This window comes from Strongylocentrotus purpuratus, unplaced genomic scaffold, assembly GCF_000002235.5.
Source record: "Strongylocentrotus purpuratus isolate Spur 01 unplaced genomic scaffold, Spur_5.0 spur5_scaffold_6, whole genome shotgun sequence".
Classification (NCBI taxonomy): Eukaryota; Metazoa; Echinodermata; class Echinoidea; order Camarodonta; family Strongylocentrotidae; genus Strongylocentrotus; species Strongylocentrotus purpuratus.
The window spans coordinates 58,625,139-58,651,468 of NW_022145612.1; the positions used below are offsets into that span (position 1 = coordinate 58,625,139).

The following is a 26,330-nucleotide window of genomic DNA, read 5'->3' on the forward strand; positions in this document are numbered from 1 at the left end:
CCAAAATGAGTATTTGATATCAAAATGTGCAGAAAAATGTGGGCTTTCCAGGAAACACAAAGACTTAGCTCCATCCAACGCCCCATTGAAGTCGATGGCTAGTGAAACATAGACTTAACTCCTTAAGGCCCAAGTGCTCAGCGACACATAAACCACGCTTTCTCAAAATGGCCAAAATGGAGTTAGTCTTTGTGTCACTGACCCCTTGATATGTATATGTTTTGGGGTTACAATAATACATGATCTGTTTGGGGCAAGAAGGGCATTACTGGATCATTTTACACAGGGTTAACGACCTTCTGGCTCTAAACTGACAATGTACCATTTCATCTTTCTTGTACGAGTGATATGTGAGGAATCCTAAATACAAGATATTCATATTATCATTGCTTTCGCCAAGCTACTGATGGCCAAACAAGCTAGATGACATGAGCACTTTATTGAATTTCAACAGTGAACACAATGATGCATAACATAGTTCAATATTAAAGGTATCCACTTATGTTTTAATAGCAGAATGAATATTTCATATACATTTAATTTGACATAACATGAACACACGTACAGACTTCTTAAATAATTACAATATTCATGATTGCAACAAGAACCAGTGTTAAGGTTGAATGCAGTTTGCTTTTTATATCTCAATAACTGGTTACATTATTTACAGCACCCAAATCCTGTAGTACTATAGCAACCTCAAAACTGCAATCTGTTCATCTAGTCTCTTTTTATGTGATCATTGGATTGATAAAATAGGCTGCCTGATTGTGAACAATGTTAAAATGACAATTCAATACTTTTTCTTCTTTATTCTTTATTATATCACTAATCAATTTCAAGTTTTTGTTGGAAAAATTGGGAAAGATAGCGAATTCTGATTGGTTTTCTAACTGATCAAAAATTACAATGGTGTAATTGTCTTATCCTGTCGAACACTTTACAAAATAATCATTTTGAATTCATTATTAAATTAGATTAATTTATTAGAAAAATAGTTCAGTGATGTGTGTTAAAAGTCTAAAACTCTAAAACTAGAATAGGATTTCACAATCTTCCAGTATCTCCTGTACGGTACATTACTAGGAAATTAACATGCCCACATAACAAATAATTTGTTGTGCATGTACGTAGTTCCTTTGTTTATAAGTTCAATCTATAATACGGGTCGTCTGTACTTCAAGGTACTATGTAGATAGATAAGCTTAATTCATTATTTTCATATTTAAACAGTGAACTTTGCTACAAGACTGACAAATTCAACAAGACTACCTCTCCAACCACTACCAGGACAATCACTTTTTCAACGAGAGAAACGTTCAAAAATGTTAGTGTAAGACCATTTTCACTTCTTGAAACATGGGTATCGGTTCCTATATTCATACATACATGTACATACAAAGCTCATGACTTAACACTATATACTATGCGACTTCAAAGATATTCTGGCATTCCAAGGATTTTTCTTTCTATTAACAAATCCAATATTCTTTCTTACATATAAAACAGCTAAATAACATTCCACAATATATTTACAAGAAGTGGGATGGTAACAATTCAACTTATACACATATATGTATATACATGTACATCGCTAGTGTAAAAATAAAACAGCATTCTGTAGCAGAGTTGATTCTATGATAAAGGCACAGCGAAATAATGAAGATTAGGAGCAAAACACAAAATAATCATACAAAATCAACATTGCTTCTATGAATTAATTCATCTTGATAGGGATGAGAAAAACATAAATAGGGGTATACACATAGCAGTTTGGGCATTGTCAGTGACCTTGTTAAGTGAAATGCATCATGTTTTATTTAATAGAGAATATTTTTCATCTGTTAGCTTTGTGATAACAATGAATTCCCGGGGATGGTGTATTTTTACATATGCTGCAATCAACATTCCTGCATCAGTATGCATAGTCCCATGACAGAAACAACTAACATATTAGGCAGTGTCAATACACTAGAGACAGATTGGCATAAGCACTCCCTTTAAGTACGATAGACATGTCTAATTGTTCATGCAAAACCTAATTTTTTACATTTCTTTCTTAAATGGATTCCAGTTAAGTTAAAAGTTAAGTATTGCTATGAAGAATGCAATGAATAATTACCTCAGCAGTAAGGAAATAGCAAGTAATTAATTGATAAAATTAAGTAGTTTATAATAATTATAAATCTAGTTCTAATTTTTTTTTACTATTACAATTATTATTATCATTATTATTATTATTGTTGTAATTGTTGTTGCTGTTGTTATCATTATCATTATTACATAATTATCTTTAATATTAGTCATAATGTGATTTGTTTATTTAGAAGAAACTGACTGAAGTTAAAGTTGTAGAATAATGAGATCATTTACATGAATGTAACACTTGCGGGACATGGAGCAAGCAAAAAAACATTCTAATATGCTAAATAATATGGCAATTGTGGCAAAAACATGCTGTTTTTACTTTCTATAAGATGCAACTCTCTATGCTTGAAAATATACAGACACTTTTTTGACATTATTTGCTTAGTACTTGGTTCAGAAAGACATGCTAAAAAGCCCACAAGCACAACAATTGATCACACTATTCTTATCTGAAGAAAGGGGCCGTATGCAAGCTGTGTATATACAAGTGAACCTTCGTGGTAGGAGCCACCACTACAAGACATGTAGACAAATGATACATTGATATGCCTCTACACCTATACACTCATAACATGTTATTGCAAAGTCAGTGCCATACCTGAATATTCTCCTATTAACCAATAACTAATAATTTTCATCTTTTTATGCACTTAATGTACCCATGGTGATGCTATTATACAACAAATATATTCATTGGAATATGGTACCAGTACTTATTTACCAGCTATTATACATGAAATATGTACCAAGAGCTTACATTGTTTTGAAGATATCAAGCTTTTTGGTATCTCAATCAGTTTTGCATCATTTATTAAGCTCAACCCTCCCCCCCCCCCCCCCCCCCCCACCACTCATTGTCACACATGGAAAAGGGGTAACCAAATCTCATCTGAGATTACAATTAAATTTAAGAATAATGAAGAATTTAATTTCAGGGCTTTTTTTGTGTTTGTTGGTAATTGGTTATGTAGGTGGTTTTCATGGATACTAAATGGTCCCAATCAAACCCCATTTTAAGTGTTAAAGCAAGAAGAAATTTCCACATGATTTTGTTTCAATTTTTTAATTATTTGATACTAGATGATGAACTGAGAAACTATCCTTACCAAAATCCCATCCCAGCCAATTCTCTTTGAACATAATTATTGCCAATGCTATACTACATTCAACACACTTCATGCTGATATAAGTATTTATATAATTTGACAAAAGAAATGATTTGTTGAACAGAAAGATCAACAAATGACACATTTTGGGTGGTTTTCACAGTAAAGATTCCTCTCGTACGTCTTCATCCACATAAAATACAAGTCTGTGATATGAATCTTGCTAATCTTCACTTTGACACATATCTGAGCTAATAAGTCATTTAATACACACTGACAATGGACTCTGTAATTATGCATGATAATCATATAAGCTCTCATAACATCAGTTTGGAGCCACGTTAACTCTTATACTTCAATACAGAGTTACTGCTCAAGTGACTTCTAACCGATGATTTTTTTAGTCGCTGATGTACTCAATCCATCGGAGCTGGGTCTGCAACAAATTCTGTTACTTCTTTCAAAACGCGTTCTACAAGACAGAGGAGAAAAGGAACAGCACGAGAGGTTAACAAAGCCTTAAATATCAAGCAACATTGGACAAGATACTAATACAAGATTTAAAGATTAGTATTTTTTTCAATGAAATTATTAAGAACTACATGACTGTATAAACACTGTACATAAGATATAAAGGTACAGAATTACGGCAAAATGCTAGCCTTCAAACTGCTTAACATTTATTTCTTCTTGAGTGGCTTTAGGTTAACGGTTAAAATGAGCTATTTATTACGCCTGGCCTGGTAGGTTTTTCGTCAGCACATAACACATTTGGAACTCATATCAACTATGGGGACATTACACAAAAATTAAGAGTAAATTCTCTCTGAGATGTTAATATATACTTCCAATGCGCAAATCTGTGTTCGTCCTAAAAAACATATTTTTTCTGTAATTAATTCAGTACTCTGGTCCTTCCTAATCGTTCCTCTGGGATGCCCAAAGCCTATCGTTTTGCATATGGACAATAGTGTATAAGAACCTGTCGAGGAGCCTGAACTTAGGAGTGGTGAGGATGGCTCCATTCATCTATTGCGATCCTTTGATCCTCTAAAATCATCCCCTAGCATGCAACTAAGATTATTGCACTAAATTTGAACCGATAGCAAAACAATTCCTGCCGGGTAGCCTACAATTTGGGACTAATTTGATTGATTCTTATGTCTCCATTCTTTACTGTAATATTTGGGCCCTCCCAACCAATCCCAATGTGATGCTACATGTATTAAACAAAGGCGTTTTTCAATAACTTTGAACCAGTTGTAAAATAATTCCTGTCAGACAGCTAGCACTTGAGCTAATACGATACTTACGTCTCCATTCATCTATTACGATGTCGCTGTTCTCCTGACTATCATCAAACATGGCTGCAATTGGTTCATCATCTGGATCATGGTACTTAGACAGATAGGGGTGCTGAAGAGCCTGCTCAGCACTCAGCCTGCAGTAATTAAAGAAGTAAATAGGTAGATGGATAGAAAGATAGGTAGGTAGATTGATAGACGACACCACCACCACCACCACCACCACCACCACCACCACCACCACCACCACCACCACCACCACCACCACCACCACCACCACCACCACCACCACCACCACCACCACCACCACCACCACCACCACCACCACCACCACCACCACCACCACCACCACCACCACCACCACCACCACACCACCACCACCACCACCACCACCACCACCACCACCACCACCACCACCACCACCACCACCACCACCACCACCACCACCACCACCACCACCACCACCACCACCACCACCACCACCACCACCACCACCACCACCACCACACCACCACCACCACCACCACCACCACCACCACCACCACCACCACCACCACCACCACCACCACCACCACCACCACCACCACCACCACCACCACCACCACCACCACCACCACCACCACCACCACCACCACCACCACCCCCCCACCCTCCTCCTCCTCCTCCTCCTCCTCCTCTCCCATATCATCATCACATAATCATCAACATCGTTATCATCACCATCATACTTACCATCATCTAAGGGCATTCAGCCAATCTATAGTACTACTTAGTTTGGAGTACAACTGCATATTACTATGAAAGCCAGATTTGACTGGGCACCACAAAACCATAAAAAATTCATATGGTGGGATTTTCATTTAGAGCTCAAAAAAGGCAACGGTCCGGATGGTTAAAGTATAGTTTTTGTATTTCCTGAAAGACTATATGTACTAGGTAATCAACTTTTTGAAGCACCAAATATTCTAAAACCTGTATTTTAGGCAATTCTATTGTGTAGATGTTTGTCTGTCTTATCTTGAGTTGCTTGCATTGATTTTAATTCATTATGATCCTGGCTACTGGCCCCATTTTCATTTCCTATAACTGTATAAATAGATCAAGCTCTTGCATTCATACTTAGTCAAAATAAATAAGAGGATACTGTAGTTAATTGGTGTGCCAAGTTTCAGGATTTGATAATCCCTTTGCAAAAATTCCTTTGCTCCAATCCTCCTTTTGTCATCTTGCACAGTACCTTGTGGATCAGAGTGCTTAAATAGACTACAGAATTTTCTCTAAATAAACATTCTAAATAAATGGTAATTCTTCTCCCTTTTTTACTTAGTTAGAAACATCCAATTGGGATGATTTATATATTACTTCAAAGCAGAGGATCATCTCTTTTAGAATCAGATCCAAACTAAAAATCATATCAGAAGACTTGTTGGTGGTTTTGTGATGCTTGGTCACACATTAAGAGATTAAGGATAGATGCCTACCTTCTGTCCTCATCCAATTGTAGCATCTTCTCCAGAAGATCGACAGCCTTGCGACTGGCCCCTAGGAAGATAGTGCTGAAGTCCCTCTTAGGGTAGGCAGCCATGCTCATCAGGTATGTCTTTGCCTGTTACCAAAGAGATAAACATTTTAAGCACATAAGGCCTCATACACATGCAATGAGTATTTCTTTGCTATGCCAAATGCCAAATTAAGCTAATGGCTGCAATGCACTTAAAAGCAAATTATCAAAATTGTTTTTCATACTACTCAGCATTTTCCAAACTCTATGGAAAGTTTTTGTCCATATTTCTTTCTTTCAAGATACATGAACATGAACAAAACTTTATACAGGCAGTTACAAATGTTTAAGGCCAGACATATAAGATGCACGAACTTGAAAGAAAAAAAAATTCAACCAATTAATTATAGCAACAAAAGATGGTGCTTACACTAGCATTTGGAGATCCTTAAAAATTACATAGGCATCACAGGAAGGGGGGGGGGGTAGTTTTTCTTGGATGACCACATCTTTTTTCATCAGAAAATGAGCCATGTACTAGGTTAAACAACCACAGAAGATAAACTACTTACACTCTCACTTGCGATCTTCTGTAAGAAGGTCTCGTCTGGTTTCCCTGTGATAGCAATGATCTTATTCAGTTGGTCTATGTCTGAATATTAAAGGCTGTTAAGGAAGTTATATTGCAAGTTTCAAATAAAATGCCAAGATAGATATCTTGAGTAACACCTCCCAATTGAAAGTCTCCAGGGAGTCCAAATTAAAGGCATTAAAGGAAAATCCAATCTTAATTAACTTTCTAACAATTCTAAATTCAATCAGAGAAAAATCAGAGAAGCATTCTGGTGAAAGATTGAATGAATTTTCAATTTTAAGTGAATAATAAAAGGATACGATCACACCCTGGGAAGAGGGTTTTCTGTGTGAGGAGCTCTGCCATGATACAGCCTACGGACCAGATGTCAACTGTAGAGAAAACAAACATGATTTCATCATGAAACAAGATTATATTGCGGTAGAGGTGTCGCAGTCTAATGGTTTAATCACTTGACTGGAAATGAAAAGAATGTGGGTTCAAGCCCTGATCATTATTAAGATTGCATTCAAGATTATCATCGCCACAGAAGACCATATGGAACCTGAGAAGCTAATACACAATCATACTCCATCAGCAACAGCATAATCTATGTCAAAGGTCCGATGAAGATTGCACAACATAGCAAGTTAAAGCTAATAACAACAGATATATATTTTTCTACCCAATGTGTAAAAATAGTAATTTCTCAATGTAAGACCTAGATCACAAATTAGATAAACCTCTTCTGTAATTTTTAACAATATCAGTTTCGAAACATTCATAACTTTAAGGTAATGATTGAGATCAGGTTTAAGCCCTAGGATTGGGGTTAAGGTTAGGGTTACTTCAAGGGAGGTGGGGAATTCTCCAGTTGCTCCCAAATTTATTATGGAATTCAAACTTGCATTATATATAACAAATTTTATTTAACAAAACCCTAGAGTTTTACAAATTTGTATGTTTAAAGATCTACAGATCTTTGTGCAATAAACAGTTATGATTATTTACATGTGGGACTGCCTTTAACATCACCATCTGAAAGAAGTGACTCAGTTTTGACTCAAGGGCTGTAAGAGTTAGCTAGCATGCAAAGACAGAGCGCTGATAGTTCCACTAACAACATCCCAAGACCACCTGTTGACAATGTTGTTATCAACGTACCTTTCTCAGTGTAGTGCATCCAATTGAGCATGATTTCAGGTGCCCTATACCATCTGGTAGCTACATATCCTGTCATCTCATCGTCTGTGCTACGTGCTAATCCAAAGTCCAGGATCTGATAACAAGAGAATAACAACATTAACCCATGGAATACTGTTTCATGTTGGTTTAAAATGTATTCTTTTATAGACTCCACTGCAAGAATAAAAATATTCAAAGTATTCACCAGGGTCCATATTCATAATACCTTAAGACTAAGCTAGTTGTCAACTAATTACATTCTCAAGCAACATTCACGTAGGATGATCGAACTGTATTTCAAGATTTTTTCCAAGTAATACCATTCGTGAAAGGATGCTTTATAATGGTGTTCAAAAGCCTCTGAAACTACCTCAGTCATTTTCCAAGGAAATCCTAGCACATTCAATAGTACACACTCTTTTGTATGAATGTCCATAAGATAATACAGTTTTCTCATAGACAGCCTCCATCTGGACTGGAATAAACCTCAGCTGTTTTGTTTTAGTATTTCAAAAGGTAGCCTATTCAACTGTGTGACACAATGATTGCATATATACACCTATATTTAATACATCCTAACATTGTCATACAAGGGTTTACAGGTGGTCATAAGTAGTGGCGGAGAAAAAAACCATAGAATCAAACTAAATTTACGCTAATTCTTCAAGACTTCAGATAATTTTCTGCCTATGAATTTGGTTTAAAATATTTCATGACCAAATGAAAAAGCGGAAAAAGACAATAAAATACAACTAGACATCTTTAGCATATGTCAAAAACAAAACACATGCTTCTTCCTTATGTTTGGCTGTGCTTTTCAAAAAAGGTAATTTTCAGCAAGTTTTCAGCAAGTTAGTACAGATTTCCCAGTCCTCACAACCCACCAATTGCTTATTTACCATAAAGAAGTATTTTCAGCCAGTTATCTACAATTGTTTCATTGGCAAAACTAAAAATTACCTTTAATTAACTCACTGAAAACCTAAATGAAGGATATTTGTACTTTCTCATTTCCTGCGTGCATTGGCATGCGATGTAAAAAATTGATCATTTGCAAAATTGATCATAACAAACATTCCTGCAATATATAATCAAAATGACAAATACCAAATCTGGACATAATACATAAATAAAATGGCAGTTACAAAATCTGGACATATTATAAACTAATTTGTAAAATTAATAAATTCAAATTCAAGAAAGAAAGGAAGAGACGACAAAAACAAAACAAAGATGGCGTACAACTACACAGGAAATTAATTGAAAATGTAATGCATGACCAGCTTTACACAGAACTTAATCAATGACTTGTCCTCAATTTGATTAGTTATTTTTGACTTCACTAAGTCTTTTAAGAGAACATTCAGCTTACCCTGAGTTCACAGTCTTCATTGACAGCTATGTTACTGGGCTTGAGATCTCGATGAATCACACCAGCAGAATGGATGTACTAGGAAAGAAAGAAAGAAAGAAAGAGCAATAAATGGTCGGTCTAGAAGGAATACATGGAAAACATGGTGAATAATTTTAGGTCCACTATTATACCTACTATTATACCTCTGTTCTAGGTTAAGATTATAAGAGTGTTTGGTAGCAAGCAAACGATTGGTAGCCTTTACTGGACATTCCTCTTAAATAGTTACACTGCGCAGTCAAACATATGCATCATTTAAGGAGGCGATGCAATATGAGAACATATACAGATGTATATATATATATATATATATATATATAAAATCATCTTTTTTGCACTCTCCTTTTTGCAACCAGAACTATAATTATCATTGACAACACCCTGATCAACTACCTACTCACCTTGAGGCCCCGGAGAATCTGATAGATAAGGAACTGGACATGGTCGTCAGAGACACTTGATGTTGACTTATCTTACTCAGAACAATGTCCTTATTATTGAATATGAGGATATATTCAACAACTTTTATTTGAATTTACTTATTGTGACCAGAACTAGAACCCTGCTTAAATAGCACACTTACCTTGAGGCCCCTGAGAACCTGATAGATGAGGAACTGGACATGGTCATCAGAGAGTTTCTGACACTTGATGATGTTGTTAAGGTCGGCTCCCATGAGATGGGTCACCATGTAAACATCTGAGAAGTTGACTCGGTCAGGGGTGAAACAGTCAAGCAGGCTGATTACCTATATGACCAACAAAGTGTGATGTAATCATCAATGACAGAAAAAGAGGAAGAAGAAGAACAGGAACAGGAAGCTCACTATGTCCAGCGTGAAGCAATCAACATTTGTTGATATAATCATGGACCTACTACATGATATAATGATAATACACACTACTTACTATTAAATGAAACTGATACATGTACATTTGTTTTTGAAACGTTGTATTAGCAGAATTACAAGCTGTACAAGTCAAAGTAGTACTTGTAGTAAACAAAGTGGTAGTATATTCAAGTAGAAGCAGAAGTACAAGAAATAGAATTAGTACAAGTTGAAGAAATATGTAGAGGTGTCGTGGTCCAGTGGATACGGCACTGGATAGTGGATCACAAAGTCCACGGTTCGAGTCCCGCTGCGACACTAATGTCCCTTGGCAAGACATCAATCTACATTTGCCACACTAGACCCAGGTGATGCAAATGGGTACGTGGCAGGAATTAATTCCTTGAAATGCTAGAGCGCCGTGATAGGATTAGACATATACACAGATATTAATAGTAGAAATAATAGAAGCAGTATCAGAAATAGATGTAGTAGCCATAACATTAGTATTGAAATACCCCAATTTTTCAGAATGCTTTCTAAAGCGATTATGAAAGTTGAAGGTGACAAAAACAATATAAAACAAATTGACACAGCAGAGGTACATGTCTGTGTGTAAACACACTGCCACAGATAAAATTACAGTGTCTACAATTTATAAATGATTACATGTACATGTAGGTCTCTAGCGTTGACCGAACTCAATAAAGGATACATGTATCACACAGAAGCACAAAGGTCAAAATGACTTACATTTTCATGTCTCATATGTTTGAGAAGGCGCAGTTCTCTGTAGGTCCTCTTGGCGTGTATGACTGTTTGGAACGGTCTGGACAGCTTCTTAATGGCTACCCTCAAACCTTTCTGCCGGGTATCTTCTGCCGCACTGTGCCGAGAATGAAATGATAAAGATAATGTTTTGTTGGTTAATAAATTGCTGCAAGAATAATGGTACTATGACACAACCTGCAGCGACCATTGCTCCAACATTAATTCCCATCAATAACCAAATTCAACTGCAACTCTGAACTCTAAGAGTCTGAACCCAAAACTATGAGACCTAACCGATTTTAAAATCTATGCCTGATCACATGCAACTTTACAAGTTCAATGACCTCCTTTGTGATGTTGCCACATGAACAACAAAAAATCAAATGTGAACTAATGCAAATATTCTTTTAATGAGAAAGTTATGGATATGGCACACATTCAAAAAATAAATTATAGTACAGTGTACATGTACTGAGAAGTAGTTTCAACATTTTTAAGTCAATCTTATTGGAATTAACAAAAACAATTTATAATTCTCATATATCATGTTCAAATTGATAAAGGTTTCAAAACAAATGTATGATCATTTCATTTACATGTACTACCAAACAGACCACTTTAAACATGCAGTATTTGAAAACTTGACATACAACTAAATTATTAATACCATTTTAAAATTTAAAGCATGTAAAAAATTGATTTGTCCTGATTAATATTTGTTGACATCTAAAAGTATTCAACAAAGACCGTAACTCAACCATTTAACCTTTCATTCTTTAGGTACAAAAAACACACAAAAATATCAAATTTACAAGGAATAAATAATTTAGTTGTTAAACTGTACATGCATTTTCTACAGGTAGAGTAATTCCTTGTAAATCACTGCTCATAAATACTCATAATGACTTTAGCGATAGAAGGAATATGTACCCGATTAGTACTTGATAACATAGTACTGTAACACAATACAGACAACTGCCATACATCATGTACATGTACATGTACATTTACAAAGACCCTAACATTCTCAATTTGGACCTCCTACAATGTAAGTGTGCAGCCCCGCTTTAAAGATGAAGTTGAGTTCTGGTCATGCGATTGCATTGTAAAAGAAACGGTGTGGAACCGACCAGAAAAGGTTGATCATCTAGCATATAAGAATTTGTGTGTATTGCAAGGTTCTGGAATCATCAAAATGATAAGAAATTTGGCCAAGTCTTGGTAAAGTTACAAACACTTGCACGGAAAGATGTATATGGGACTACACGAACACGTGACGTAAAAAGCCGGCCCCCCAATTTTTACGATGTTACATGCATATTTAGAATATGAAGGCATTTGAAGAGCCATGCTTTTCAGGGAACATGTCTTAACTGATGTTCTTTCACACTTGCATAATAAGAATGAGTAATGCTCACAAATTATTTTTCACCTCTTCCCAGAACTCAACCTTCTCTTTAAGGTAACAAAACGGCAATAATTTTTTTTAAAGGGTTTATTACCTTTAGGACACATGTATGTGAAAAGTATCGCAAGGAAATGGCGATACAAAGTACAGTAATACACAAACATAAATTAAATAGGATAATAATACTTTATGTACATATGATGTAATAATTAATTTACGATTGTAAATTACCAGATTTTGGACCCATTTATTCAATATACATGTATGTATTATTATTGTCAAAATCACTGTTATTCATCTAATGGCCAATTTCATGAAAAACTTTAATCTCAGGCAGCATTCCCCCATTCTCCTATATGAACGTTGTCTCCATCTCATACATGCAACAGATAGAGATTCACATATTGGTCATGCATGCACTGCTCCATGACTCATGTACAACATCCCCCAGCTACAAGTATATTGAGACTGAGTTAAGCTCATCAGGGATGGATTGAGGTTTGATATATCTAGAGTTACATAAAGAGAAAGGAGACCCTGCCTGCATGGATGTTATTTGGTTAGAGGCGCCACCATCACACAGTCTATCCCGATTCCCTTTCCACCTGCCCCTCTCTTGAGTCTCAGCTTCGGTCAGAATAATGCATTTCAATTGATACTACTGTCAATAGTTTAGTCTGGTGATGCAGACACATTCTTGTTTGGTTCGCTGATGAGTCAGCCATAGATGAAGAACCCAGCTGCTTGAACTCGAGTCTCGATTTAACACTAAAAATCTTTGTTTATAGTTTTACTTTATGTGTCCGTACAAAGAATGGCTACATCAATCTTCCCAAAATAGGAATGAGTGCAAGCATTATAAAGTTTATGTCAGATCACAAATTGCTAAATTGTTGAAAATTATTATTTTATCACATAGTTATAGAGCCATAGAGCCATGGAGAACAGCATTGTCAGGATATGGAGGTTCTTCAATAGGCTCAATATTACCTTGAATTCCATTCAGATTTATACAGTAAATCAACTAAGACCTTGTAATTTCACTGACATCACTATTACACCTTTTGCATTCTTTTCAAGCAACTACATTACACTATAAAGCTACATTATGAGATCTTATAAGATATGTCCTCTGATGAGATCCAGAAGGGTGTTAACACTAAGGTACATACAGTGCTTTAAGGTGTAATGCCCTTCTGGCTCTCAGCATACAATATACAGCAAGGTGGTCCACAGGTATGTCTTCATCAGCTCAAGATTATCAAATAGCCCGAGATTTCTGATTTGAAAAATTAAGCCTGAAGTTACAAATCGCGTCTTCATCAGCTCGAAACTCGAAATTAGCTCAAGATATTTTGCTCGGCGTTCAGTCATAGTGCGAGTCTTCGGGCTGGTGAAGACGCACCGGACAAATACTATAGTGGGATATTTGCCAAATAGCGGAATATTTTGCAAACTAGCCCAAGATATTTTGGGATGATTATCTCGACCAAATATCCCACTAATTACAAGTGCGGGCTGATTGAAGACGCAAATTAGCTGGATATTTTGCGATCGGGATAGTTCAAATAGCGGGTTATTTGGCAATCTCGAGCTGATGAAGACAAGGCCTCATGAGAGATTTTAACATGTAACAGGTTAAAGGTCATTCTCAACATAATTTTTTTGGAAATCTTAGCCCTGAAGTTTGCTTGAAAATGCTTCAAATATGACTCAGATTGGACCAGTTCACATCACCCTTCCAAGAAGCAATTTTACATGTGTGAATTTTGCTTTTTGGACCACCCTGATATTGTATTACATGTCTGTGGAGAGCTAGGGATGCTAAACAAGGCCCTACATGTACACAATTTCAAACTGGACCACTATAGATGCTTAAACTCCATTCCAGATTCTGGACCTCATTGATTTCTTAAATTAGAGTAAACTTAGCCTTATAAAATATAAATAAATACAGAGCCCATACAGTAGATGTCAATCTAGACCCCTACATAGATTATACATGTAGAAGTTAATGTGGAGCAGAGCTTTTTATTTTTAATAAACATACTTACATGTTGGGTGCTGCTCATGAATTATATGTACATGTACCTGACTACCTATATAGCTTACATGCATTAGCAGTATACACAGGCCCTAACTTGTGCATACATCTGTTATTATGAGCATACCAAGGAAAATAGTTATGTGCTTGTAGGCCTATAAATGTATAATATTTCCTTCATAATAGTACAAGTACCTGTTCTTTAACATTGTGTGAACTTTGAAGGGCATGATGGACATATTCAAGGACATGTTATAAATTAAATTATCATTTGGCTAAATTCTGTTGAAAGTAATTTATGTGATTAAAAAACAACCATTATTTGTGACCTACATGTACAACACTGAAAACTATTTTACCATTTGAATTGGAGCATTCAATCAAATACCCTTCATGCAAAATTCAGAACAAGCAAAGTTAAAAGTCCAAATCAATAATCATTAAACTCAGTTTAATCGACAATAAAACGATAATGAGTCCAAGATCTACCAAGTTATCCCAATTCTAACCTAGAAATAAATTTAAACCTGAGTTTTTTTTACATGGCAGTTTATCACTTTCTAGTTTCTATTTACCGGTAAAAAATATAATAAAAAGCAGACATACTGTAGCAGCAAGATAAATTTATGAGACATTCAAACTTTAAAGTCATATTTGCAGGGCTTTTTAGAATCTATACAATATGTTAGTTGCACATACTACTGATACTACACACAAGTAGTATGACATTATACATGCAGGCAGGCAGGAAGTGATATAGTCTCACCTCCCTGCTCTGATATTGTATTTGTAAGTTTGACCATTATGGGTTCACTTGATTCCCTTTGCAATATGACTGTAGCACAGGTATGTGATGTAGTCTAAACATGTAAGATCCATGGTTCTACATGAATAATTGAAACATTTTTTAATGATAATATAACACGAATGTTAATAATAATAATAATCAGGGGTGATAGTGAGCACTAAAAAAAAAATAGGTTTTTTGTTTTCCCCTCAACCACGCCCCCCTTGAGTAAAAAAAAAAAAAGGCGATTCGCGGGGAAAAAACGGCATCTAACAACATTCCCCCCTTTCGATTAAGAAAATTGGGAGAAAAAAATAGGGCAAAATAGGGAAGAATAGAGAAAATAAGGGGGGAATCAGGAAAATCAGGATAAAAAAAGGGAAGAAAAAAAAATCTGGTAAAAAAAAAAAAAAAAAAAAAAAAAAAAAAAACTTTTTTTTTTTTTTTTTTTAAATCGGAAAGAAAAAAAAAATCGGGAAAAAATCGGGAAAAATAAAAAAAATCGGGAAACCGATTTAAATCGGGTTTTTATCAGGCCTGAATAATGAGCATACAATCAAAATTAAAATGACAGTAGTATTATTATTAGTAGTAAGTAGTAGCAGCAGCAGCAGCAGCTCTGTCAACTTATATTGGTGTACAGTCACTGCACTGCATTACAAGGAAATTTTTTACCAGGTACCCACTAACTAACTACAACTGGATAGAATCTGGTAAATAAATCAAGATTAATCTCATTAATCATGTAGCAGGAATCCATTAGACCACAACAAAGATGTTTTCTGAACATTCATTAACCCTATTACGACAATCATTCCATATTTTATGGTTTGGCTCTAGAACTTTTGAATCTGAGCCCTACAACATGTATGCAAGATGCATGAGTAGAAAGGGAACAAATATCTGCACACATTGTAATGACTGTATCCATTTTTAAAAATATTTTAAAAAATATATTGCGTTTGATACCAGGGATTTTAAAAAGGAAAGTAAGCTTGAAAAGTCTTAAATTGGCAATATGTTGTTAAAATGAGGTTAAAATTCAACATTCTCAGCCATATATATATTGCTATCAGAGACATTACATTTAATTTTAACCATGTAGCAATAAAAGAACAATATTATTGCTGCCAATTCAAAGAACAATATATGATCAATTATGGCCCCCCCCCCCCCCAAAAAAAAAAAAAAAAAAAAGTGTTTAGCACACTCCCTTTTTGAAAAATGGGAAGGAGGCCCCTTTTTTTCCTTCAAAATGGCTGCTCGGTACATTTTCCCTGACAGTCAAGCTATTTTTCAAGATGGCTGCCAGTATTTTTATTTTTATTTTTTTTTTAAATCAGAAACAGATCCATTTTAGCAGTGTTGTTCATGTTTTTTTTCTTTAAAAAAAAAAATTGAAGAAAAAAAAAGAGGCGGCCCCCACAAAGGAAGCAGGCGGGGACGCTAAACATACATTTATATTTGTTTTAATGGCCTAAGCCCTAAAGATAAATGCCATCATGAAAGATTTTTTTATGCTGAGCACCAAGCAGTGTTCTGTGTCTTGAAAATACAGACTACATGTAGCTTGTGACTGCATTATTATTGAGACTGAGGTACTCCTTGGTGTCTCCTCCAACCACTCCACCCTCGGCTAGCAGAGGCCAATCTTTTCATCTCTCTCATGAATCATAGGCCCCAGGCCAGGGAAAGCCTCCCTATATTAGCTCCATCACCGAGCAGCGCAGGAAATACAAGTGCTTGAATCACATGCAATGTTCCTCCTTGTAGCTAGGGCAGCACATGTAGAGGCATTTTGGAATGCCTTGTGGGAAGATGTTATGAAATAAAGTGACATGAATGTAGGCTATGAAATAAAGTGACATGAATGTAGGCTATAGCTCGTCAAGTCAATTTAAGATGCATCTGGTAGTTGATGCAGATATAAATGTGTAAATTTATGTGGAGGAATTTGCCATGTACTTAAAGGTACATGTACATACATGCATGCAGGCCTATGCACATGCACATGCTATACACGTACAACACAGTGCTGGTAAAGCCACACGTACAGTATACAGGTGTATTTACAGATTCTTATGAGACCTTTACACAAACCATTTACCGGTATCACATGAATAATGCCTCAGTCAAAGGTTCAGAGTTCTTTATTTCATTTTTGAATTTGTGTTTTGATTATTGGCATCAAATCTATAAAAGAATTCATATAAAATGTTAATAGTTATTTTATTTTTTTAATTATTGCAGTTTCCTTGGGGAGCAGAAGACGTCGTCAATATGGCGAAGTACATGTAAGGTCTCTTTATTGTACTTGCAAGATGATATTATTTGGCCTACAGCAATGCTTTTTATATCAAATGAAACATTGTTTTATTTCTATGTCATGATAATGCTTCACAGTCAAGAGGTTACTTCCCCTTTAAACTTCATATTACAATGAGATTTAGAGGTCAATCATCCTCTATATGTACTTTAATCCCTTTAGTTCTAGTAGAAACAAGAGAGACATAATCACGAGAATAAATTCACTCTACACAATGCGCGATGAAGAATCTACTGGTACATGCACATGATACATCCATACACTTTTTATATCCAATATTCATGCATCGTTGCATTATTGATATCAAAATGTAGTACCGAAGGCCTCTGACATTTCTTGCAAATTGATGATAAAATTTGGTGTAAAGCATACTGTTGAAATATACATGCTTGGATTCAATGTGATTTATTAGTCCTCTTTGGTGTAGGGCCTCAAACTAGTGGCTGATAAAGGGGGTTATTCTAGAGACAATATGTATGTACAGCTGTATGCTGGTGAGGGTACAAGCACATTCATATGATACTAGTTAGTGACTGCCTGTATGGAAAGACTTCCTGTCTAGAGAGACCACATTTCTTTCTTATCAGTGTTTCTCATCAAAACATTTAATAGTCCATTCAGACTACCGGTAGTTAAAATTTATATGAAACTCAAATACAGGTAAATAAATGTGGTAGGGCCTACACAAAGAATCTAGCAAAACGGGTAGACAGACTAGATACATCGTTCAAAGAAACACTGTATAAAAACGGTAGTTTTATAAGAGGTCAACTGACATGAAAGCTAGCCAATTGTCAGTGCATGCTCACGATAAGCCCCGCCCAGTTTAACAATTTCCATATGATACATGTATGATCTTCAGACTACAACAGATCCTTCATTTCTTATCAAGTTTTCATTCAAAACGATGCAAACATGGATTTTGCTATACCTGTAGGACGTTTCGTTAATTCATTACGAGACATTTCTATATAATATGATTTTCAAAGTATAAAAACATGGTTTGCTATCCTATAGCTGTACAGTTCTGGTATGGCTATAGGGGTCAAAGGAAGCTTTATACTTCCCCCTCCTGCCTATCAATATTTGTGTCTCCCTGACATGGTCTTTTCACACAGGTTCACTGTATTAGTATTTGTCCTGAGGTGAATGAAAGAACTTTGAATTTCATCATTTCTTTGAATCAAATTTTTAAAATTGCTTACATAGTCATTCAAAATCATTTCAAAGAGTACACTGTATTTTATAAAATTAATTTAATTTAAAGAAATAATCTTTCTAAAGGGGATTTCCTATGATAAACTACTTGAGTAAAAAGGGAAAAAAATGGCATCTAACAACATTCTCCCCCTTTTGAGTAAGAAAATTGGGAAAATAGGGGGAAAATCGGGAGGATAACAAAATTAAAAAACAAGAATTTAAAAAAAATATAATGTAGGGGTCAGAAAAAGAACATGGAAGCAACTTTGGCTGAGTATTTCACATCTGTGTTGAGAGGAAGAAGGACATGACACATATGACTCACTAAAAAAACATCCTTCTGCATATATAAAAAAAGCAGGCTAAAGCTATACTTCCTGAAATAGATTAACAGGTTGCTACCGGTACTTGAAAAGGAAATACTGGTATTTTTACAAACTACTTTACATGTACATGTGTACATACAATCTTTTTTTTAATGATGGTCATCATTTACTTGTTAATTATTGTGTTTTGATTTAGAGATAAATTCTTAATTCATTTCCACCTTATGCTGAATATCTCTGATCGCAATTACTTGTATCCCCGATCATATTTTTTTTACAATTGATGCTAGATTTTGTCATTGCTACAATGGATTTTGCTACTGTACAGGCCGAATGACAATATTTTTCAACTTCTATTATTAAGCAAGTCATGAATATGATCCTCCGTGTACTACTGTACAATGTACATTGCAGAGGCTCTACATGAACATGTAAACTGCGTACATGTACATGTACACTGCGTACATGTAAACTGCGTACATGTAAACTGCGTACATGTACACTGCGTACATGTACACTGCGTACATGTACACTGCACACATGTAAAATTTGTACAAGTGCACAGGAAGTTAAGTGAGAGTGTGAGTCTGTGAGAAGATGCATTAATTATTGATAATCAATCCAATCTATTCCAAATCATAAATTTATCACCAAGGTAGACAAACATCAGGCTTGTGTACTAGTACATGTATAGCAATCAAACAAAATATAATAGGCTTGCCATTGACATGCAGATGGCTTCTTTACTCAGCAACCCATAGTTGCAATGTACTGATCCATGCACCTCCACCACCGAATAACTCCACCATTTCATAATCATCATCATCGTGTCCCTCAAAACCGGGGCCCCGTTGCACAAAACTTATCATTGAGGATAACTTTGCCATCAATGGTAACTACCATGGAAACCTTGATTTTGATTGGCTGTTGAGCCCTGTTACCATGGTAGTTGCCATTGATGGCAAAGTAACCATCAATGATAAGTTTTATGCAACGGGGCCCTGATCAGACACCTGGTCATTCCCTCCCACATATGACGGACATCGCACACTGCCTTTGGAGTTCGCTAGTAGTAGTAGACTCTTTAATATTCTCATACAAAGCACTGAAATCAATCAAGAATTTAAGGAAAAATATCATAATTTGATACCAGAGTGATTGCACCGAAGCCAGTGTGCAATGTCCGTTGGGTATGGGAGGAGGAGGAGATTTCAGACGCATTTTAGGTTTTGTTTACCTGCTCTCCACTCAGGGTTATGGGTGCCAATCAAGGCTACATGTATTGTAGAATGTAGATGATATCAATATCATATTTCATATTGTTAAACGTATTAGACATCTGAGCAGGGCAATTTTTAAATGTTATTGCCCACTCAGCAAAGTCGATGGGATTTTGTGTGTTTTATTCGGGTCAATAATAAGACACAGTTAACCAACGAAAAACTATTATTGCCCGATCAGAAAAGTCAAAGGCAAAATGCTTGTTAAACTAGCTGGCAATAATTAATGTAGAGCCAACATCCAGGTATTTTGTCATTTTTATTGCGCATATATTACGCGTATGAGAACCTGCACACTTTGCGCACACTCTATTGTGACGTAAAAATCACACCCAAGGCACACTGTTTGCAGCGTATCAAAAATGTTGACATTCCAGTCAAACCTCAAATTTGCACGATTTCTTCAGTATCTTTAACAGGTTATTAAAGTATTACCTAAGTTTGAAAAATTCTTATTTTCCTCATATTTTAAGGTACAAACTTGCAAGTTGTACTGAAGCATGACATGTCAGTTTGTTTATGTAAGATTTTGTATCGTCAACACTAAGCCCGAGTCAAAACGTTTAACCGATGGTTAAACGACCGTATTCAGCAAAACCGTTTAGCATTTCTTGCTCCGTTTACCGTAAATCTCTATGTAAAAGACGCACCTCTATTTGGGGGGACCAAGGGGGGGGGGGGGGGAATCATTTTTTTTGTTCTTTTTTTGTTTGTTGCCGACTCTGAAGCCAGGTCCATGTTAAAAAAAACCACACGGGAAGGACTTTCATTTAACTGCAAAGTGCACTTGCAGGCGCCGATTGGTGCTTGTGAACTTGTCACAAATAATAGTAACAATGTTGTTTTTAGAAGAATGTGTAAGATCATTAATGTAAATTAAAAACAGTAGAGGACCTAGGATAGAACCTTGTGGTACGCCGTGTAATAGAAGAAAAATTGGAGGAATAATTATTATAAACTACATATTGAGATCTACAGTATTATTAAACCCCGTCTTAACCGAAAAATAAAATTGCAATGTCGTCCGGACGCTGTCCGAATGACATTCTACCCCCTTCCTGTTAAGACGCGTCAATCGGGGTAACGTCCGGACAATATCAAGGTGACACCAAGGTAATTAAGTTTCACCCTAGTCGGGCAAGGGTGATATCGCAGTGACGTCCGGACATTGTCTTGATGACATCCTGATAAACAGCCTGTTAAGAGGCATGCGGAACTCTACCTGAGTAGATAACGTCACAGCGCGCACAAGCTGATCGCGATGAGGCAGGTGCGGTTGTAACCTACTCAGGTGAGGTCAGAAAACAATAATTGTTGGCAGGATTTCGTTGCCCGTACAGAGATTTAAAAACAATGATTATTAGCAATACTTTGTTGCCCGTACAGAGATTTAAAAACAATAATTATTGGTATGACGTTGTTGCCCGTACAGAGATTTAAAAACAATAATTATTGATTAGACTTTATTGCCGATATGGACATCTGAAAATAATAATTATTGGCAAGATTTTGTTGCCCGTACGGAGATCAGAAAATAATAAATATTGGCAAGATTTTGTTGCCCATACGGAGGTCTAATAACAATAATTGGCGGGTCTTCGTTACCCATACAGAGATCTAAAAACAATATTTATTGGCAAGATTTTGTTGACCGTAAGGAGATCTAAGAACATTAATTATTGGCGGGACTTCACTGCCTACACGGAGATCTAAAAACAATAATTATTGCCAAGACTTTGTTGACCGTAAGGAGATCAGAAAACAATAATTATTGGCAAGACCTAATTGTCCATATGGAGATCTATTGCGCTCTCTGCTTAAATGTTTAAACGCTCGAGCGGATTGGCCAATGGGAGCGTGTTAACTCACTGAACAGCGCCCAGTGCGGACAGTTCAACATGCTTTTATGAACATGATACAAGACATTGTATCATGTAGACAGTAGACCTAGATCATTCTGCAGGAAACCTGCATTATTTTTATTTTACATGTTTAAATATCTTTAAATATATCTTATTACCCATGCCAGACAGTTATTTCAGTCTAAATAATTCCACAAATTAGATTGAAAGCTAGGCAAGTCTAGAAGCTACCAGGTAGATCCTTTAATTTTAAAGAAGTCCACCATTACCAAAGTAATCATTATCAGTAAACTTTTTTTATCAAACTTCAAACTCAAAGATATCTCAGCTCAAATCCACTACACTACATTGATATAGTGTCATAGTAGGCACTTCAGTCAAGTGACAATTTGCTCGGACAACTCTCAGCGGGATGTGCCCATTCACATATGTACACAGTACACAGCTCGCAAGCACTCCCAATGCAGATCTATTTGCATCATGAACATCCAATGATCCAAGCCTGACCAGACTTTCGGCAAACTTTCAGAAGTCGCCAAAAATGAATGCTTGTCTTCTCTTGTCTTCTACTGAAGTAGACTTGGGACTAATTGACTGAACACATGAAAAATGATGTCATTTTAAATTGTATACCTTCCTTAGAACGTCTTCTTGTTTGGGTGATATCAGTCTTGCAGTTCGGAATTTACGACGATAAGAAGGAAGGCTTCTCACGAAAGTGAGAAACGTTTTAAAACACTCTTCTAATTTTGCTCAAACATGGTGGCCCGAATTCACAAAGGAGGTTTGTTGACAAACCTTGGTTTTCGTATGTCATATGACGCGTTTTTTTTCAAACCTGGTTTGTAAAGAACAAAAGGAGGTTTGTTGAAACAAAAGGAGGTTTGTCGACAAACCTCCTTTGTGAATTCGGTCCAGTAAGTAAGAATGCACAGAATTGGCAATAACTTGGCTTTACCTGAAGCAATTTTCAAAATTCAAACTCAAAGTTTGCGTTCATAATAATAATATTCAGCTTTTATATATTGCTTAATACATCTCGGACGTCTCTTAGGGTGTAACAGATATACCATTACCCCGGTCATTGGATTCAGTGCTTGACCGCACACATTGTGTGCATAATCTCCACTCCCTGGGGAGCATTCCAGCAAGGCGTTACTTGACGTTCAATAACTGTTTGACCAACAATGTCGGTCGCATCCTACCGGGTACCCATTTTAACACCTGGGTGGAGAGTAGCAAGTGTAGGTTACTAGGTAATAATATCTTGCCAAAGGATATTAATAGTGCCGTGCCGGGATTCAAACCCTCGACCTTCCCATCTACAGTCAAGCGCCTTAAACCACTCGACCATGACTGCTTCTTCAGCAGTGTTCAGCCAAACATCATTTAAAGATACTAGACCATATCTCCTTTTGCAGTCAACATCTAATTCTGTTGAACTTTGCAGGAATTATGAATATGTTAAAGTTAAGGCAATGCATGTCCTATCTGTGAAATTTAAACATTAGCAGTGTCCTAGTATTCAAATTATGCAAGGAAACCTGTTTTAAGTGTTTACCTTCTAGACTAGAGTACTTCCACTAATACCAGACTTCACTGTCAGACAGTCTATAGTCTAGAGTGACTGACTCACCTGACTGACATCTGTTTTTCTTTGGTAAAAACATAGAGTCTACATAAAATGAGCTGTACAGCTACTACTACTGCAGGCCAGTACATGAGCATTTGTCTACATCCATAACTTGTAATGGCCAAAATGAAAGTAATTGAAATCTTTGTGTAGCACAAAACGTAAGACCATACGGTAAAAGGGTCTGAAAATCAGACTATTACTTAGGTGATTGCGGCTAGTAAATATTCATTTATGAATAAAACACAGCAATAATCACTGAAACAACATAAACAACGCAATCACTTAAGACCAAGTCAAATCCATTTTCAAGCCCTTTCCGCTTTTGTATCGAGGCCGAGAAGTTCTGAATTTGTTTGAGATTGTCTTTTATAATTGCTGAGTGTTGGAATTTAACCTTTTAATTTTGTTTGGCCTGCAAAAGGGTACTGGGTGTTAAAATAAATAAAATAAAAGTGCCTAGTCATAGTGAATCTAATATTTTACACCTTCAACTTACCATACTTGCCCATACGCTCCTGAGCCCACGGGTTCCAGTCGCACATACCGATTGGGGACTTCCCATATCGTTTTATTGAGTTCAATGTGATGGAAGTCCTCTGGCAGTGAATGAAAAGCAGACATTTTTATTGTGAAAAACAGAACTTAAAATGACACACCAGAGCAGAACAAAAGCCAAAAGAATCTACACCATTAGATACCCCACTATAAGTGGTACATAAAGTGTATATTTTCGCAGATTAATGTGTTTTCCTCCCTTTCTTTCTGCTCCGAAACGTTGAGCAACAGAGTACCTTTAGCGCCGCAAACTGAAGTTATCGATCAAAAGTCCATGAAACGTGAGTGTTCAACCGTGCGCGTGGAATAACTGGGATTTCCCTCACGTAACGAGTCGAGCCATGCCATCGTTTGTGAACATTTAATTTTAAGTCAAACCAGAATACCATTTAGAAAGTGCGATCAGCTGTTTCAAACCAAAGAAATTAGGATGTGTTAACACATTTCTAAAGTTTTTTTAAATTTTTTGTAAGAATTCAATTTATAGATTTTCATTGATATAAACTGTAAATTTTGCTGACATGAAATGAGTGCTTGGATGCATATGTTCATTAATGATAATAATAATATGTTCATTTATATAGCGCTCTCACACAAGTGGTTACACTATTTGGTATAAAGGTGGGAAGATCATTGAATTTTCCTGATATAAATGCCTTTGAGAATGTGAGATTATCCATTTTAAACCAATCAACAACAACAATTCTTTGCCCATTTCTGAAGATTTTAAGATACTTGGACAATGCAATTTTTTTAATGATAACTTGTTTTAACAAATGGGTACCATAATCAAATTGCATAAATGCGATCGAGTGCTTCTCCCCTCCCCCTTTTTTCACAACACAACTTCATGACTGATGGGGCCCTTGGATCGAGGCTTGGTCACTGAAAGTCAGAACACAGTCTAATGAAAATGTTATAGGCCTACCGAAGCTTGTTCTTGTGATCTGCTTGATTTCGGGCTTGATTTGGAGTGCAGGGGGGTGTTTCACAAAGATCCTAAGTTGAACTTATCTCTAAGTTGGACTTAACAATTATGGAATGACGTTAACATCCTCGAAAATATTTTGTAAAAGTTATTTTAAAAGGCATCAAATGTTGATTCAAATCATTCATATTTTCCATTATCATGGGAGATTTCATGTTCTTGATGTGGAATGTATGAAAAGTCTAAAATACTTGAAATGTTGCTATTGAATATATTTCATCATAAGGCTACAAATGGCTCTCCATAATATTTAAGTCCAAATTAGAGTTAAGTTCGACTTAAATTAGCAGAAATTTTAAGACAAATTTGGGCACAAGTGCGATTGAACAAAGCGGCGTTAGTGATTTTGCCAAGAGAGAGCTAGGGGCGGTGCAGGGAAAATGATTTCGTCACAGCATGACTAATTTTTATTAATTCATAATTAGCCTTTGCTATGTTTCAAGAAATTGACGACAATTAATGTGCCATATTTTGAATCAATGATAATTATTATGTATATAATCTTAAGTTTTTGCATTCCTTTCTTTTCTTGTATAATGTCTGAGCCTTTTATCACGGACCATGTTTTTATTAATAGGTGAACGCCACACGTAAAAACGTATTAAAGGTAATACAAAGTTTTGGAAAATTTTGAAATTGGGTGGATAGTGATTCTTTACAATTTTTATATATTTGGATGCCCCTGTGGATGTATTATAAGCACTAAAAAATTTAACCCCTAAAACACTTCTGCTTTTGAGAAAAATTGAATCTAAAAATTTACCGGTGCTCCCGGTAAATTTTGATAAATTTCAAATAGCGCCTAATACGGCCGTACGATGAGCTGCGACCATGAAAATCTCAGAATATGTAGTCGTGATATCTAATTTCTAAACAGGAATAGCAAATCGGTTGATTGTAGTCAAGAAACAACCAACCAACCAACCAACCAACCATTGTTTTACAGCTTAATTAATATCTTGACCTTGAGAGGGAGCTATACAACATGAAGAGTTTATTATTTACAATTTCTTATTTTTAAACTCGATTTTCACCGCGACAACGATCACTGAATAATGTAGGATCGCATCTGCTTCCAATATGTTC

At 36.0% G+C, this 26,330-nt stretch overlaps 1 protein-coding gene across 1 annotated transcript; it reads right to left on the reverse strand.

Annotated features, from left to right (window-relative positions):
* Positions 1-485: 485 nt before the first annotated feature.
* Positions 486-24,530, reverse strand: LOC577728 (mitogen-activated protein kinase 14). The gene is made up of 10 exons (XM_777940.5): positions 24,198-24,530; positions 10,815-10,947; positions 9,816-9,980; positions 9,191-9,268; positions 7,798-7,912; positions 6,954-7,025; positions 6,632-6,711; positions 6,040-6,164; positions 4,568-4,695; positions 486-3,726 (listed from the first exon to the last, which is right to left on the reverse strand). The coding sequence occupies exons 1-10, from the start codon at positions 24,320-24,322 to the stop codon at positions 3,671-3,673; spliced, it is 1,077 nt and encodes a 358-aa protein (XP_783033.2). The 5' UTR covers positions 24,323-24,530; the 3' UTR covers positions 486-3,670.
* Between the last annotated feature and the right edge of the window lie 1,800 nt (positions 24,531-26,330).

Bases quoted from the DNA above. Each gene is read 5' to 3' on its own strand.
- LOC577728 (XM_777940.5), bottom strand. From the start codon at position 24,322: ATGTCTGCTTTTCATTCACTGCCAGAGGACTTCCATCACATTGAACTC. The intron at 10,948-24,197 runs GTAAGTTGAAGG...TTCTCGGCACAG, and splicing joins GGAGCGTATGGGCAAGTATG to TGCGGCAGAAGATACCCGGC. The intron at 3,727-4,567 runs GTAAGTATCGTA...TCTGTCTTGTAG, and splicing joins CGTAATAGATGAATGGAGAC to AACGCGTTTTGAAAGAAGTA.